The sequence below is a fragment of the Somniosus microcephalus genome, chromosome 6 (assembly GCF_052327205.1).
Source record: "Somniosus microcephalus isolate GS21.2 chromosome 6, FLI_Smic_1.0, whole genome shotgun sequence".
NCBI classification, from domain to species: Eukaryota; Metazoa; Chordata; class Chondrichthyes; order Squaliformes; family Somniosidae; genus Somniosus; species Somniosus microcephalus.
The window spans coordinates 191,431,961-191,446,420 of record NC_140992.1 but is presented as its reverse complement, the minus strand read 5'-3'; the positions used below and the strand labels follow the sequence as shown (position 1 = coordinate 191,446,420).

Below are 14,460 nucleotides of genomic sequence, written 5' to 3'. Positions count from 1 at the left end.
TGAAAAACATCATGGCGGGAGTTTGGTTTGTGACCGCATGTGTTGCATTCCTGTACGCCAACAAGAAGTTATCTACCTTATGTTGTAGGTTGATGTCTTCATTACCCATGGCCTTTATGGCCTTCTTGAAGGTCTGGACAAACCTTTCAGCTAATCCATTGGTGGCGGGATGGTATGGGGCTGACGTGTAGTGCTTGACCCCATTCCTTTTTAAGAACTTCCTGAATTCTTCGGACACAAATTGCGGTCCATTATCAGAACAGATCTGTTCCTGCAGCCCATTCCTGGCAAATATAGTCCTTAATACTGTGATGGTTTTTTCCGTGGTGGTGGAGGACATCTTTATTACCTCCGGCCACTTGGAGTGTGCATCCACCGCGATTAGAAACATTGAGTCCATAAATGGACCAGCAAAGTCGACGTGTACCCTTTGCCAAGGAGATGAGGGCCACTCCCATGGATGCAGAGGAGCTTGTGGTGGCGCGTTTTTGACCTTCTGGCATCCTCGACAGCTCTTGGTTATTTCTTCGATGTCTCCATCAATACCTGGCCACCACACAAACGCTCTTGCTAGGTTCTTCATTTTCACTCCACCCAGATGCCCCTCGTGAAGCTCCTTTAGCACCTTATGCTGAAGTTTGGGTGGGATCACCACTCTAGATCCACACATCAAGGTTCCTCGGCACACTGACAGCTGTTCTTTTCTTTGCGAAAATGCGGGCAGCGTTGGTTCGCCATGTGCTGGCCATCCCTCCACTGTTAAATCGTAGACTCGTGAGAGAGTCGGGTCATTTCTTGTTTCATTTTCGATCATCGAATTTGTTACTGGTAGACATTCCACTATGGATGAGTGGAACATCTCTACCGGGTCCACTGTAGCCGCCTCTTCTACTACTGGCAACGGTAGGCGCGATAACCCATCAGCATTTCCATGCTGTTTGGACCTTTTGTATTCGATGTCATATTGGTGTGCCCCAAGTAACACGGACCACCTCTGTAGCCTTTGCGTTGTCATAGTGGAAACGGCCTTGTTAGGGTTGAATATGGACACCAACGGCTGGTGGTCTGTCAGTAATGTGAACTTCTTGCCCTGCAGGTAATGATTGAATTTCTTTACTCCCCACACAAGGCTGAGGGCCTCCCTATCTATCTGAGCATAATTTCGCTCAGCGGAGGTCAATGATCGGGACGCAAATGCGACTGGCCTTTCCGAGCCATTTGGTAACTTGTGTGAAAGTACTGCTCCAATTCCATAAGGGGAAGCATCACAAGCTAGACGAAGAGGTAACGTTGGGTTGAAATGAGCCAACACTTCCTCAGAGGTAATCAACGCCTTGCTTCTGCGAAAGGCCTTCTTACAGTCCTCGCTCCACTTCCATGGTACTTCTTTCCGCAACAGAGCATTCAGCGGATGCAGCACCGTGGATAGATTTGGCAGAAACTTGTGGTAATAATTAATCAACCCCAGAAACGATCTCAACGGTGATACATTTTCCGGAGCGGGGGCCTTCACGACAGCTTCTATCTTGTCAGGTGACTTGTGCAGCCCCTCTTGGTCAATGACATGACCGCAGTACGAGATCCGTTTCTGGAAGAACTCACATTTCTGGCGATTAACTTGAAGGCCATATTCCTTCAACCTGGTGAGCACCAGTTTCAAATTTGTGAGGTGTTCCTCCTCGTCTTCTCCCGTAATCAGGATATCGTCCAAGTAACACTGCGTGCTTGGAATACCCTGTAAGGCCTGCTCCATGGCCCTCTGCCAAATTGCTGGAGCCGAAGCTACTCCAAAAACCAGTCTATTATAACGATACAAGCCTCTGTGCGTGTTGATTGTGAGATACTGGCGCGACTCTTCCTCGACTTCCATTTGTAAGTATGCTTGTGCCAGGTCTATCTTGGTGAAGTGTTTCCCGCCAGACAATGAAGCAAAGATATCCTCAATCCGCGGGAGCGGGTATTGTACCGTGTGAAGCACCGGATTAACTGTGATCTTGAAGTCTCCGCAGATGCGGACCTTTCCCGGTCCCCCTGGCTTGTTACTTGATGAAGACTTCATGACGGGAACAATGGGCGTGGCCCACTCACTCCAGTCCACCTTAGACAGTACCCCTGAACGTTCAAGCTCTTCCAGTTCTGCCTCCACAGCAGGTCGTATCGCGTAAGGTACCGATCTGGCTTTGAAAAATTTTGGGCTTGCATGTTCTGCAATCTTGATTTTTGCTTTAATTCCTCTCAGTGTTCCCAGTCCTTGCTGGAATACCTCTTTAGCTTCGTCCAATATTCTGGACAACCGTTCAGGTTTGACATCTTCCTTTCCGGAATCTACCGTCATTGTGTTTAGTGAATGCCAGTCTATCTTTATTTTCCTGATCCACTCCCGTCCCAGAAGTGGTGGACCTCCCTTGGGCAGCACATACATGTCCATCCCTTGGTGATCTTTGTCCTTGTATCTCACCTTGACTTTTATCTTTCCGATGGGGTATACTTTGTGCCCCGTGTATGTCTGCAATACTATCTCCGTATCCCGTAGGGGAATATGTTTGAATAACTTTTTGTAATCTTGCTTATTCATGACCGTCAATGCCGATCCGGTGTCCACTTCCATCTTCACTTGGACTTTTGCAATCTGTAGTGTGACCCAGATAGTTTGTCGGTCAGCTTCTTTACTCACATTGTGAATCCTCAGACTACCCAGTTCCTTGCTGTTGGAGTCTGAGTCCGAATTCTGTTCATCTGGACTCTTCCCAGTCACCTTATGTACCTTTCTGTACTTCTTCTGCGGTGACTTATTATTGCTGGTCTTCTTTCCTGACCGGCATACCTTAGCTATGTGACCAAGCTTGCCACATTTTCTACATTCCTGGTTTTTAAACCAGCATTGGTTCTGGTCGTGTGTTGTCTTCCCACAACGATAACATTTCGTTGTACCCGAAGTCATTTGATCCACACTGAGTACCGCTGTCTTCCGCTGCATTTCCGCCGTGCCTCTCGCTGCGGCTTCGTGCGATGCTGCAATAAGGACAGCCTTATCAAGTGTAAGATCGTTCTCTTCGAGCAGTCGTTTTTGTGTTCCTTCCTTCAACATCCCGCAGACGAACTTGTCTCTCAGTGCCTCTGTCAGATTTACCCCAAACTGACAGTATTTTGCTAGCCTACGCAGTTCAACCAGGTACTCCGCGTTGCTTTCCTCTTTTCGTTGCGTTCTCACGTAAAATTTAGATCGTTCCGCTAACATCAGCGGTGCGGGGTTAAAATGATCCTTCAGGACAGCAACAATATTAGCGAAAGACTGATCCGTCGGTTTAGCTGGTGATAGAAGATGCTTCAATAACCCGTATGTCTTCGCACCCATTGAGTTTAGTAAGGTTAGAGCTTTGTCATAATTTGCTATCTTATTGACCTTACAATATATCTCGATGTGTTCTACATACGTGGCCCAATCTTCCACATCGGAATCGAAACCGTTGATGTTACTACGCTTAGGCATCTTCACACTCTTCCTGAGAAACAACAACGAAATATTTCTTTAACTTTTTTTTTTTCAAAATGGCGGTTTCCCGCGCTTGTCTTCTTTCCCCGCCCACTTTCAAAATGGCGGTTTCCCGCTTCTGTCTTCTTCCCCGCCTACTGGTGGCTTCCCGCGTTTCTTCCCCTGGCGGGAGGGGTAAGCTTTTCCCTCGGGCGACGACCGCTGGCTTTCAGGGTTCGCAGCCCGCGCGTCGGCTTCAGTGCGTTCCTTGTTCCCTTTTCTCGGCAGGGCAACCGGCGCTGGGTACAACCCGTTGACGGCGAACAGTTTCAGCCGCTGGGCTGGATCTCGCTCAGTCTCCCTCGCTCGGGCTCTGTCTCTCCCGCTCGCTCGGGCTCTGTCTCTCCCTCAGCGGCTTCCAATCGTGCCTCCCAGCCCTCTCGCAGTCCGGTGCTTTCCTCCCCGGCTGCGGCTGAGTTCTCCGCGATTTATTTATTTTTATATCTTCCCGCGCCTTACGATCCCGGTCGCAGCGCTTCGTGGCCTCGGTCGCTGCCCGGCCTTTTTCACTCCAATCGCGCCTCCCAGCCCTCTCGCAGTCCGGTACTTTCCTCCCCGGCTGCGGCTGAGTTCACCGCGGTTTATTTATTTTTATATCTTCCCGCGCCTTACGATCCCGGTCGCAGCGCCTCATGGCCTCGGTAGCTGCCCGGCCTTTTTCGCCGGTCGCGGTCTAGCTGTCTCACGACGCCGCTGCGTCTCCCAGCCCGCTTGTACCGTGGCTTCCGTGCTCCACGCTGCCCCAGTCTCAGCGCCTCTGGGCCCGACTTCTGTCCGGCTCCTTTCCCCCGACCGTGGTCGAGTTCACCGCCCTTATCCTCCGTTTATTTTTTTTTTATTTTCCCTTTGCTCACAGTCACCGTGGCCGACTTGCTTCTCGTGCTGATCGGCTCACTCACCACCGTGGCAGAAGGGACAATCAGTGCCTGTTGCTGATGGAAGGCTTCGTGTCTGAATTCTTCCTTCTTCCTTGCTCTGCAGACTCGAGTTTTCTCTCAGCAGAACGACGAGGGCGGGTGCCTCTTCTCGACGCTCGTTAACTGCTTCGGAAGTATTGTTGCCGCAGGGTAAGATCGAACTCGTCGCCACTGTAAAGTCTGTAGGTATTATGGCGAATTAATACACAGACTACAAGAGTAACTTTAACAGGACTTTACTATTCGAAGGTCAGGGCGAATCTGCCCAATAAATCCTGACACAGCACTTATATACCGGTGTGGTCACCGTTGGTATTACAGTATACAGCAGCCAAGATAAAGTAGTGCCACACCTAAAATAGTTCTCTTAAAGGTAGAACAGTTACATATACTACAACCAGGAGCCAAAATTTATAGTTTAACAAAAAAAAACAGGAGAATGTCTGTTTTTCCTCCATAATTAATGACCCACTAGCAAAATTATAGAAACCTATGATAAATGTGATTCTGAGAGTGTGATTTTGTTAATGGGCCACTAATTACAGAGAAACTGCATCCTTCTGCTCTTCATTACAAGAATAACATCACCTATAACATAGTTTCCAGCAGGGTGAAGCGGTTCATTTCCTGTCATTATGGTGCTAAGTTATAATATCTGCAGCTCTGGACTGAATGTTTCGCTATGCTCTACAATGTAGCATAGGGCTTCTCTGAGGAAACTGTGGCTTTCCTGCTTCTTTGTAAATTGTTCAACTTAACAATTCCTCTGTGAAAAGTTCTATTGGCCGACGTCTGGACAATCAGCATTATGGTTTGTTTTTTATAGAAATAGGCTGTCTCTGAGTTAGCTGATCTCAGTGGGGACAGCAATAGAGGGGCTACAATTGGGTACTATTAGGAAGGGATTCGGTCATTTATTCTGCTTCTGATTGCTATATGGTAACCCTCTCACTGGAAGTGCGTGTACTTGGACGCCAGGCACAGACAGGATCGGGCAAAGTTCTAATGAGATCCATAGGCGCACAGTCTACTGCCACTCATTGTCGAGACTCCTATATGGATCATGGACACTTGAGTAACGTGGCTAACACCCTATGGAACTATAAGTGAGGGAATCAATTCTTCAGGAAAAGGGGAGGACAGAAAACTGGAAAGAGAAAGTCTTTTTAAAAGCATGATAGGTTGTCATCTTGTTTATTTGCTGCTCTCTGACAACCTTTCTTGTCTGTCAGACCAATGCAAGTGTGTGAAGAAGCCAAGAGCACTGAGGATCTGCCATCAGCAGAGTGAGTCCTTCATCTTTCTTCCTGGGAGTGGGGATAATGAGAGGGAGGAGTCAAAAGGGAATCATTGAACAATACACTAAACGAATGAGCGAGTATAAAGGAGTAAAACAGTGAGTAATGAGTAGAGAGAGAGAAGTGAGGGACAAACTATTAGAATGTATGACACAGTGATGGAGAAAGGAAATAAGTAAGTGTGAGGGAGACTGATCTAAAGGGAGTGACTGAATGATAGCATGTGAGGGATTCACTCAACTATTCACTAAATTTATTAATGACTTAGATAACACAATAGTGAGCCATATATCCAAGTTTGCCGATGACACAAAGAGTGGTGGTATAGTAAACAATGTAGATGGGAGCGCAAAATTACAAAGAGACACTGATAGAGTAAGAGAGTGGGCAAAACAGTGGCAGATGGATTTCAACACAGGTAAGTGTGAGCTCATCCATTTTGAATCAAAAAAGGATAGATCCGAGTATTATTTAAATAGTGAAAAGCTAGGATGAGTGGAGATCCAAAGAGATTTATGTGTCCAAGTACATAAATCACTAAAGTGCAACAGTCAGGTACAAAATTTTTTTTTTTTAAAGGCTAATGGAATGTTAGCCTTTATAACTAGAGGGCTAGAATATAAAGAGGAGGAAGTTTTTCTGGAGTACGGTGTACAATTCTGGACACCGCACCTTAGAAAGAATAAATTGGCCTTGGAAGGAGTGTAGCGCAGATTCACCAGAATGTTACCAGGGTTCCAAGAGTTAGATTATGAGGAGAGATTACATAAACTGGGCTTGTATTCCTGAAATATAGAAGGTTAAAGGGTGATTTGTTTGAGGTTTTTAGGATTTTGAAAGGAACTGATAGGGTAGAAGGAGAGAAATTTTGTCTGCTGGTGGGGGAGTCTAGGACAAGGGGATGTAACCTTAAAATCAGAGCCAGGCCATTCAGGAAAGAAGTTAGGAAACACTTCTTCACACAAAGAGTGGTAGAAGTGTGGAACTCTCTCCCACAAGAAGCAGTAGATGCTAGCTCAATTAATAATTTTAAATCGGAGATCGATAAGATTTTTGCTAGCCAAGGGTATAACAGGATATGGAGCCAAGGCAAGTGGATGGAGTTAAGATACAGATCAGCTATGATTTCATTGAATGGCGGAACATATTCGAGGGGCTGAATGGCCTACTCCTGTTCCTATGTTCCTAGATGAACAGAGCAAATGAAGAGAGGGAGAACAAATAAAGAACAAGCTGAATGAGAGGAAATGAGCAAGTGTGAAGAGAAGGTGTCAACGTAAAGAGAACGAGCATTTGAGAGCAAGTGGGAAAGAGATCAAGTGAGTGTGCCAGGGAGAGTGTGCATTAATGATAACTGAGTCAATGGAGAAGATTTCGAAGTTGTGGTCCATACATAAAACTGGTATTGCGAATGGCCTGTGTTACAGAAACTGCCCCGATTTTCGACTCCATTCGAAATTAAAATTAGGCGCTTTCTAGAATGAGCAGCTGATCACAACACCATTTTTGCCCTTGGACAACAAGTTGAAAATCTACCCCAACATCACTATATGAGAGAGAGTTTATTTACATATACCAATTCTTTGTGTGTGTTTACAGTTACAGGTTCTGTGTTTATGTGTGCCTGTGCATATGTATGTACAAATGTGTATCTGTATTCAGAGAGGTAGATCATGTACTACTGTTTATTTCCATATATTGAGAAGCTTTTAAGAACATAAAGCATAAGAACTAGGAGCAGGAGTAGGCCATACAGTCCCTCGAGCCTGCTTTGCCATTCAATAAGATCATGGCTGATCTTTGACCTCAACTCCACTTTCCTGCCTTCTCGCCATATCCCTTAATTCTTCTGGAGTCCAAAAATCTATCTATCTCAGCCTTGAATATACTCAATGACTGAGCATCCACAGCACTTTGGGGCAGAGAATTCCAAAGATTCACAACCCTCTGAGTGAAGAAATTCCTCCTCATCTCAGTCTTAAAAAGGCCGGCCCCTTATCCTGAGACTATACCCCCTAGTTCTAGACTCTGCAGCCAGGGGAGACAATCTCTCAGCATCTACCCTGTCAATCTCCCTCAGAATCTTATATGTTTCAATGAAATCACCTCTCATTCTTCTAAACTCCAGAGAGTATCGGCCCAATCTACTCAATCTCTCCTCATAGAACAACCCTCTCATCCCAGGGATCAATCTAGTGAACCTTCATTGCACTGCCTCCAAGGGAGAGATTGAGAAAGTGAAGGAATGAGAAACTGACTGTGCATTTTGAGGGAGAGAGTGAGCTTGTGCAGGGAGATCAAACTAGTGTTTGAGGGGATGGTGAGTGAGAGGATAAAGGTTGAGGGGAAAGTGGGACTTTGTATGATGAGATGGAATAGCAAAGACTGACAGCAAGTGAGATTGAGAAGAAATTCTAAGTGATTGAGGGAGTGAAGGTGTCAGGAGAAAGAGAATGATGACGAGAGGAGAGTGAGTGTGGGCAGAAGTGCGATTGGCAGTTTGACACATGCCCAGAGTAAGGTGATTTGTATTTCATTTTCTGCTTTTATTTTCCTGCCCTAGCATCAACTTGTAATGCAATGAATGTTTCTTGAAGCTATTTTTGTCGAATAGCATACACAATAGTGATGTGTTTTGCTGTCCATGATGCTCAATAATTGCCCGATTTGAATCTATATATTTACAATGTGTGAAACGTCAATGCATACATTGTGTGTTGGAAGCAGTAATGGATGCAAATTTGCAATGTGCTTTCTTGTGCAAAAACTGATGCAATGGCTTTGCCCGGCTCTCTGCACTCTCTCTGAGGCTGACGTCTATCTTTCCGTCCTTTTCTCGAGCCTCCTGCTGTCTCCTGGCAACCCCGGTCTCCTAGCAACGGAAGCCGGGCCAGCGCTGTCCTGACGCTCTGGTGCTGATGAGACGGAGCCCGGGCGAACAGGCAGAACTCACCCCTGCAAAATCCGCTTAAACACAACGAGATAGCCGCATCTCTCCGGCAAGGGGAGCGAAGCACAGCGGTTACCGGGCCTCAGCAGCCGAGCTTCCAAAGAAGCAGCAAATGCAAAAAAATATATTTGCATTAAGGGGAGATCGCATCCGGAGGACGGTGATGCAGATCAAGCATCTCTCAGAAGAAGGTTTACTGTGTTATTTTAAAGGGCAATTTTATTTGTACGGAAACGTTTTGCTCCCCAAAGCATTAAAACTGAGGTGATGGTTTTCATAGAGCAGCTGTTGGGGTATTTTCGGTCTACCTGGTCCGCGGGTCGATATTCCTCTTTTACCGCCTGGGCGGAGCTCAGTCCCGATCTGCGCCTGAGGAGAATGGGGTGTGCGTGGGGGTTAAAATAGGACCAAAGTTCCCTGTTCGCGCCAGTTTCCTCCGCCAATCCCAAAGGATAGATTTTAAACCACCCGGGGCGTAAAAACTGATGTTGTGGATATTACCTCCATTGTAGAATCCATCCAATTTTTATTAGCATTAAACTCAATGGAAATGAAAAGCGGGTACTTTCTATAACTCCAGTTTTACGTCTAGGGGCAAGTTGAAAATCTACCCCAGGTTGCGGAGGCATCGGAGGCCCTCACAGTGGGCAAGCGAGGACCTCATAAATATCCTATGACGCAAACAGGACCGTAACGCGGTTTTAACCGCGAGTCTCGACCGGTGCCAGAGCCACCAGAGAAACCTCTGGGCCCCACAATAAAACCTTGGGCCTTCCCCCTTCCGCCCATGCGATCGTCTCCCGACCATCACTTAACCACTTACCTTGGTGCCGGGGACCGTTCCCTCCTCCCGCCCGAAAACCCTGCTCCCACCCGCCAGCCAGCGAGTGATTCCCACCGTGTTCGGGCGGCAGTCTGACCTGGAACTTGAAAGATTTTAACTCCCAGGCCACCTGCGGTGCTGTGATGCGAGCTTGCCACTCGGATCAACCCCGCAGCCCGGGGCTGAAAATCCGGCAGAGGCTCGCACGTTGAAAACAGAATCCATCTGATTTTCCTTCAGTTGAACAGGAGGAAAATCTACAAACATATGGAAATGACGGACAGGAAAAGACCAGCTGGTCCATCAACCCTGCCCCACACTCAGCGAGATTGCCCTTTCTGTGCTCAGTCTAGATGATGCTTAATGCCCTGGCGGTAAAGATGGAGGGCTGGATTTTAATTCAGGGGCGGGCTGGGGTCGTGTAATCCGCATTTCGCGTTATCCACCCGAATCTAAATCGATGTGGGAGATTGATGCGATTTTAACTTAATGGGTCAATTGAGTTCCAATGTGTGGGAACCCATGGCAAATGAGTTTTTCCAGTCTGAAAGTCGCCGCTGATGACATCATCATTGCTGCTGCATTTAAGGTCTGCAACAAGCCTTGCTTCTTCTGCAGACTGCCAACCTTTTGGCCTTTCATGCTACAGGGACCTAGAGGCAGAATGACCAGCGAGAGACCTAGGTCTGCTCCCAGGTTTGATGACGTTGCCTTGCAGGCTTTAGTTGAGGGAGCAAGAGCTCATAAAGAGGTGCTCTTCCCTTCTTCAGGGACGAAGAAGCTTCCCCAGCAGACCAAGGCTGTGTGGATCCAGGGGGCAGAGGAGGTCAACTCATTATCAGTAACCCGCAGAACCTGGATTCAATGCAGGAAGAGATTTCATGACCTTCTGCGCACTGGAAAAGTGAGTATGAATTTCCCATCACGCTCAATCTGATCCCCATTGCCTTTCCTCACCAGCACTCAGCTTTAGCAATCTCTTCCTCCACATCCCACTTGACACTGACATCCATGCACCCTTACCCATTCCCCCTCTCTCTATGGTCACATTCACCTAACTATTCGATTATGTAGCCCTCACACTCCCTATCACTGTGATGCTATGAAAACAACTCAACACATATGGAGGGCTCTTGGTCTTGCCACCTCACTCCATCTTTGTCTCCTTCTAAGTATTTATGCTATGGAATCTCTACACTCACTCCTTCATTCTCACTCAACCTCCACTTGTCTCCCTCATTGCAGGAAAAGAGAGCTCACAATAAGCGAGAAAGAACGAGAACAGGAGGAGGGCCATCCTCAGTAGCCCACCTCACCCCCTGGGAGGAGGCGGTCCTGGAGATCGTAGGAGTGGAGGAAGATGCACAAGTGGGGGATGGACAGAGGGGTGCATCACAGCAAGCTGGTGACAGAATAGTTTTCCATCTCTCTCATTGACATTGCATGAGTCGCTGATAATGATTCTGATGCTCTCACAGATGGACTTATGATCATCTGCAATATGCAATGTGCATGTAACCTTGGCATCACATCTCTGACTCTTTCCTTTACTCCCCCACAGGACCATCGCAAGCACCCGCCCCCACTAGCCAGGAGGAACAGCCTGAGCCTCAAGACTCCTCAGAGGAAGCTGCAACCTCTGAGGGTGCAGCGTCAGCAGAATTCAGCGCACCCAGCACCAGCGCAGACACTCACACCTCGGTGGGACCTCCGGGACATAGAGTAGTGTTGTCACCTGGTGTATCACAGCTCACAAGTGAGCATTAGCAGATTGTGGAGACAGGGACAGCAGTGGAGAGTCCTAGTCGGAGGGCGCAGGACTCTGCCAGCTCGGCTCAGCTGCATGTCGACCCTCTGCCTTTGGGTCCATCCATAAGATCAGCAGTGCTGGAACTCCAGGAACAGATGCAGGAGTCTCTGGCAGGTTTTGTCTCCAGGGTCGATGCGAATGTGGAGTGAATGGAGGAGTCCATAGCGAACATGAGCAGAGCCTTTGTGGAGTCACTGGCGCATGAACGCATCACCATGGAAAGGATGGCAACCTCCATGGAGCTGATAAGTCGCCAGAGTGCAGAAAACATGGTGAGTGTTCAGAATAGAATGACATCTCTGGAGGAGCGATGGCCATCTATTGAACAGAGAAACCAGACCTTCATGTAAGTCCTTCTGAGTAGGACTGCCAGTGCAGATACGGGTCCCCATGGCCCCCCTGCTGTGCAGCAAGGTGCTCTCAAGCCACTTGCAAGCGCTGAGGGGGACCTGACCCATGAGAGGGAAGTTGGTGGCAGACATCAAGGAAGTGGGGGCTCATCTCCAAGCGCTCACACTTCCATGCCACTGCAGAGCCCTCGGTCAGAGCCCCACCAGAGTCCACACCCAACTGAGATCGGCGTCTCAACCCCTGCACAGCCACAGGAGCAGCACACTGTTGCTGAGCCCTCACAGGTTCGCAACCCCAGAGGACGCCTGCCAAAGGTGTCAAGACAGGAGTAGCAGAAAAGTGAGCAAGAGGCCTCCACATCTGCTGAAGCCACAGGGGAAGCACCACATAGGAGCACGCGTAAGAGAAAGATACTGCACAAATAGTCACAAGGGTAGTCACTTGGGTGAAATTTGATGTTTTCTGTGAAAAAGCCATCAGATGAATAATGTAAATAAAAAATCTGATGGCTACTGCTGTAGTTGTGGCATGTGTCATTTCACGAATGGGACTTTCACATTGAGGGCTTAGGATTACTTGCAATTGTCAGTATGGTGGTCAAATTGCTAGGAATCCGCTGGTCCTTGGCCATTGTCGATGCTCAGGTAAGAAGCTGTGAGGCAAAAGTGCTTGATTGGCTAGGCTAAGCAAATCTGGCCAAGATGAGTGCGTTCCTTGCATTCCGGGCAGCAATGTTCTCGCGTACTGCTGCCGCTGGTTGATGGGCCTCTGCAAGATGTTCGTTTTCGCTCTCCTCCTCCTCCTCCTCCTCCTCATCTGAGGAGGCTATGTGATGAGCCACTTTGCCCTCAGGAATCTGCTAGCCATGACACTGTGCCATGTTGTGAAGTGCGTCATTAGCCACGCCTTCAGGGGATAGCTCTTGTCTCCAAGTAGCCATCCGTTAAGTTGGTCTGGCGGACTGAATAGCGGAGGCACACTAGACTGGCGCAGTATGAAGGAGTCATGGTAACCGCCAGGGTACTTGGCACAAACATGCAAAATTTCCTTCTTGTGGTCACACACCAGCTGAACGTTAAGGGAGTGGAAGCCCTTGCGGTTGACAAAAATACCTGGATTACGATGGGGTGCTTTAAGGGCCACATGTGTGCAGTCAACGATGCCCTGCACCCTTGGAAAGCCTGCCAGATTAGCTAATCCAACCGCACGCGCCGTGACACTTGCTTGATCCTTGGTGAAATGGATGTGATTGTGCGCGATGGCAAAGAGGGCATCGGTTACCTGCGTGATGCAAGTGTGTGTGGCTGCCTGGGAGATGCCGCTGATGTCTGCTGCTGATCCCTGGAATGAGCCTGAGGCAAAAAAGTTGAGTGGTGACTTTGATGGCCACTGGAAAGGGTTGTCCACTGGTCCCCTGGCCTGCAGGTCTTGTTGCAGCATTGCGCAGATGTCACCGACTACCTCTCGCGAAAGTCGGCGCCGCCTTTGGCACTGCTGCTCAGACATGTTGATGTAGCTGACCCTGTGTCTGTAGACCCTGTTTGGGGGGTAACTCCTGCACCGATGGGCTTCCATGCGCTGGCCCCTTCTGGCCTGTGCAGCTTCAGGTGGGTGAGCAGCAGCTTGGCGCTCCTGTTGTTGCTGCTGCTGTTGGTGCTGCTGCTGTTCCTGGTTCTGCTGGTGCTGCAGCTAGTCTTCGTCCTCATCTAATGTCCAGAAGGGAAGGAAATAAATGGCTCCCATGCTTCTGGTATATGCCTCAGTTGAGGAAACGCTCAGTGAAGGTGGCGAGAGGGGTTTTCCAGGAGGTCATACTGGAGATGGGTGTCAGGCTCCAAACTTCCACAGCTGTGGTTATGCCTTCTAAAAGTTCCCACAGACCTGAGACTGCAAAGTCCTGCCACCTGCAAAGGATGGCTGATCAAATCTCCTCTTTAATGGTTGAGCTGCAGCTGATAGTCAGCAATCCAATTGTGCTCCCACCAGGTTTCACCGTCGTGTTTCAGAACAGGCGCGTTTCACATGGGAAAAGGGTTAAAATCGCAAAGGCCTTTCAAAATGGCATTATAGAGGCAATTTAGTGCTTGTTAAGGGCCTTAACGGCCTATCCCGCCTCTTGGAGGCGGGACGGAGACGGGACCATTAGACACGAATTAATGAAAATTGTTTGGTGGCGGGATGGAGGCGGGGTTGGGCCCGCCCGCCAGTTTTTGCAATTTTAACCCCCCACACGCCTCCAATCCCGCCTCCATGGCCCAATGAAAATCCTGCCTGGAGAATCTATGCCATTGCCTTTTGTGTTTTGCAGTATCTGCCTAGAGGGGAGCGACCAGACTCTGCACCCAAAGCCCGATGACGACGATGATGAAGATCAAGTGACGGAAGCTGTTGAGACCAGCCCCCAACAGCAGGTAAGGGGACGATGGCAAATATCACCATGGTATACCACTTGTTGGATCATAGCATTACTGTTAAAGAGACAATCCCTTCTTGAAAAGATGTGTTTGGCAAATCACATTGTTAGATTTACTAGTGGATCTCCTGTGATGTATCTTACAGTAAATCGGAGGATATTCTCTTTTATAAGGACAGGAAAATTATACTAAGCGACACATAATGGCCAAGAAGTTCAAATTGCACCGAAAATGAGCACAAAGTTGGTGGAGCGATGGATCTGCCTGCTGGTCCGATACAAGACACATACACACAAACCAGAGAGAGTGCTCAAAATGCATATATCATTCCATATCAAAGAATCAAAGGAAAATTGACACATACT

The 14,460-nt window shown here is 48.2% G+C and overlaps 1 protein-coding gene across 34 annotated transcripts in view; it reads left to right on the top strand.

Annotated features, from left to right (window-relative positions):
* LOC147116285 (cyclic nucleotide-gated channel beta-1-like) overlaps positions 1-14,460 on the top strand; it is a 441,619-nt gene that overhangs the window by 204,119 nt on the left and 223,040 nt on the right. For 26 of the 34 annotated variants that reach the window (XM_085991081.1, XM_085991080.1, XM_085991082.1 and 23 more), the window contains 2 exons: positions 5,682-5,735; positions 13,990-14,092. In XM_085991081.1, the coding sequence (XP_085847207.1) occupies positions 5,682-5,735; positions 13,990-14,092 (157 nt within the window). The remainder of the gene's footprint in view (positions 1-5,681; positions 5,736-13,989; positions 14,093-14,460) is intronic. The other 8 variants (XM_085991086.1, XM_085991092.1, XM_085991098.1 and 5 more) reach the window with 1 other exon arrangement.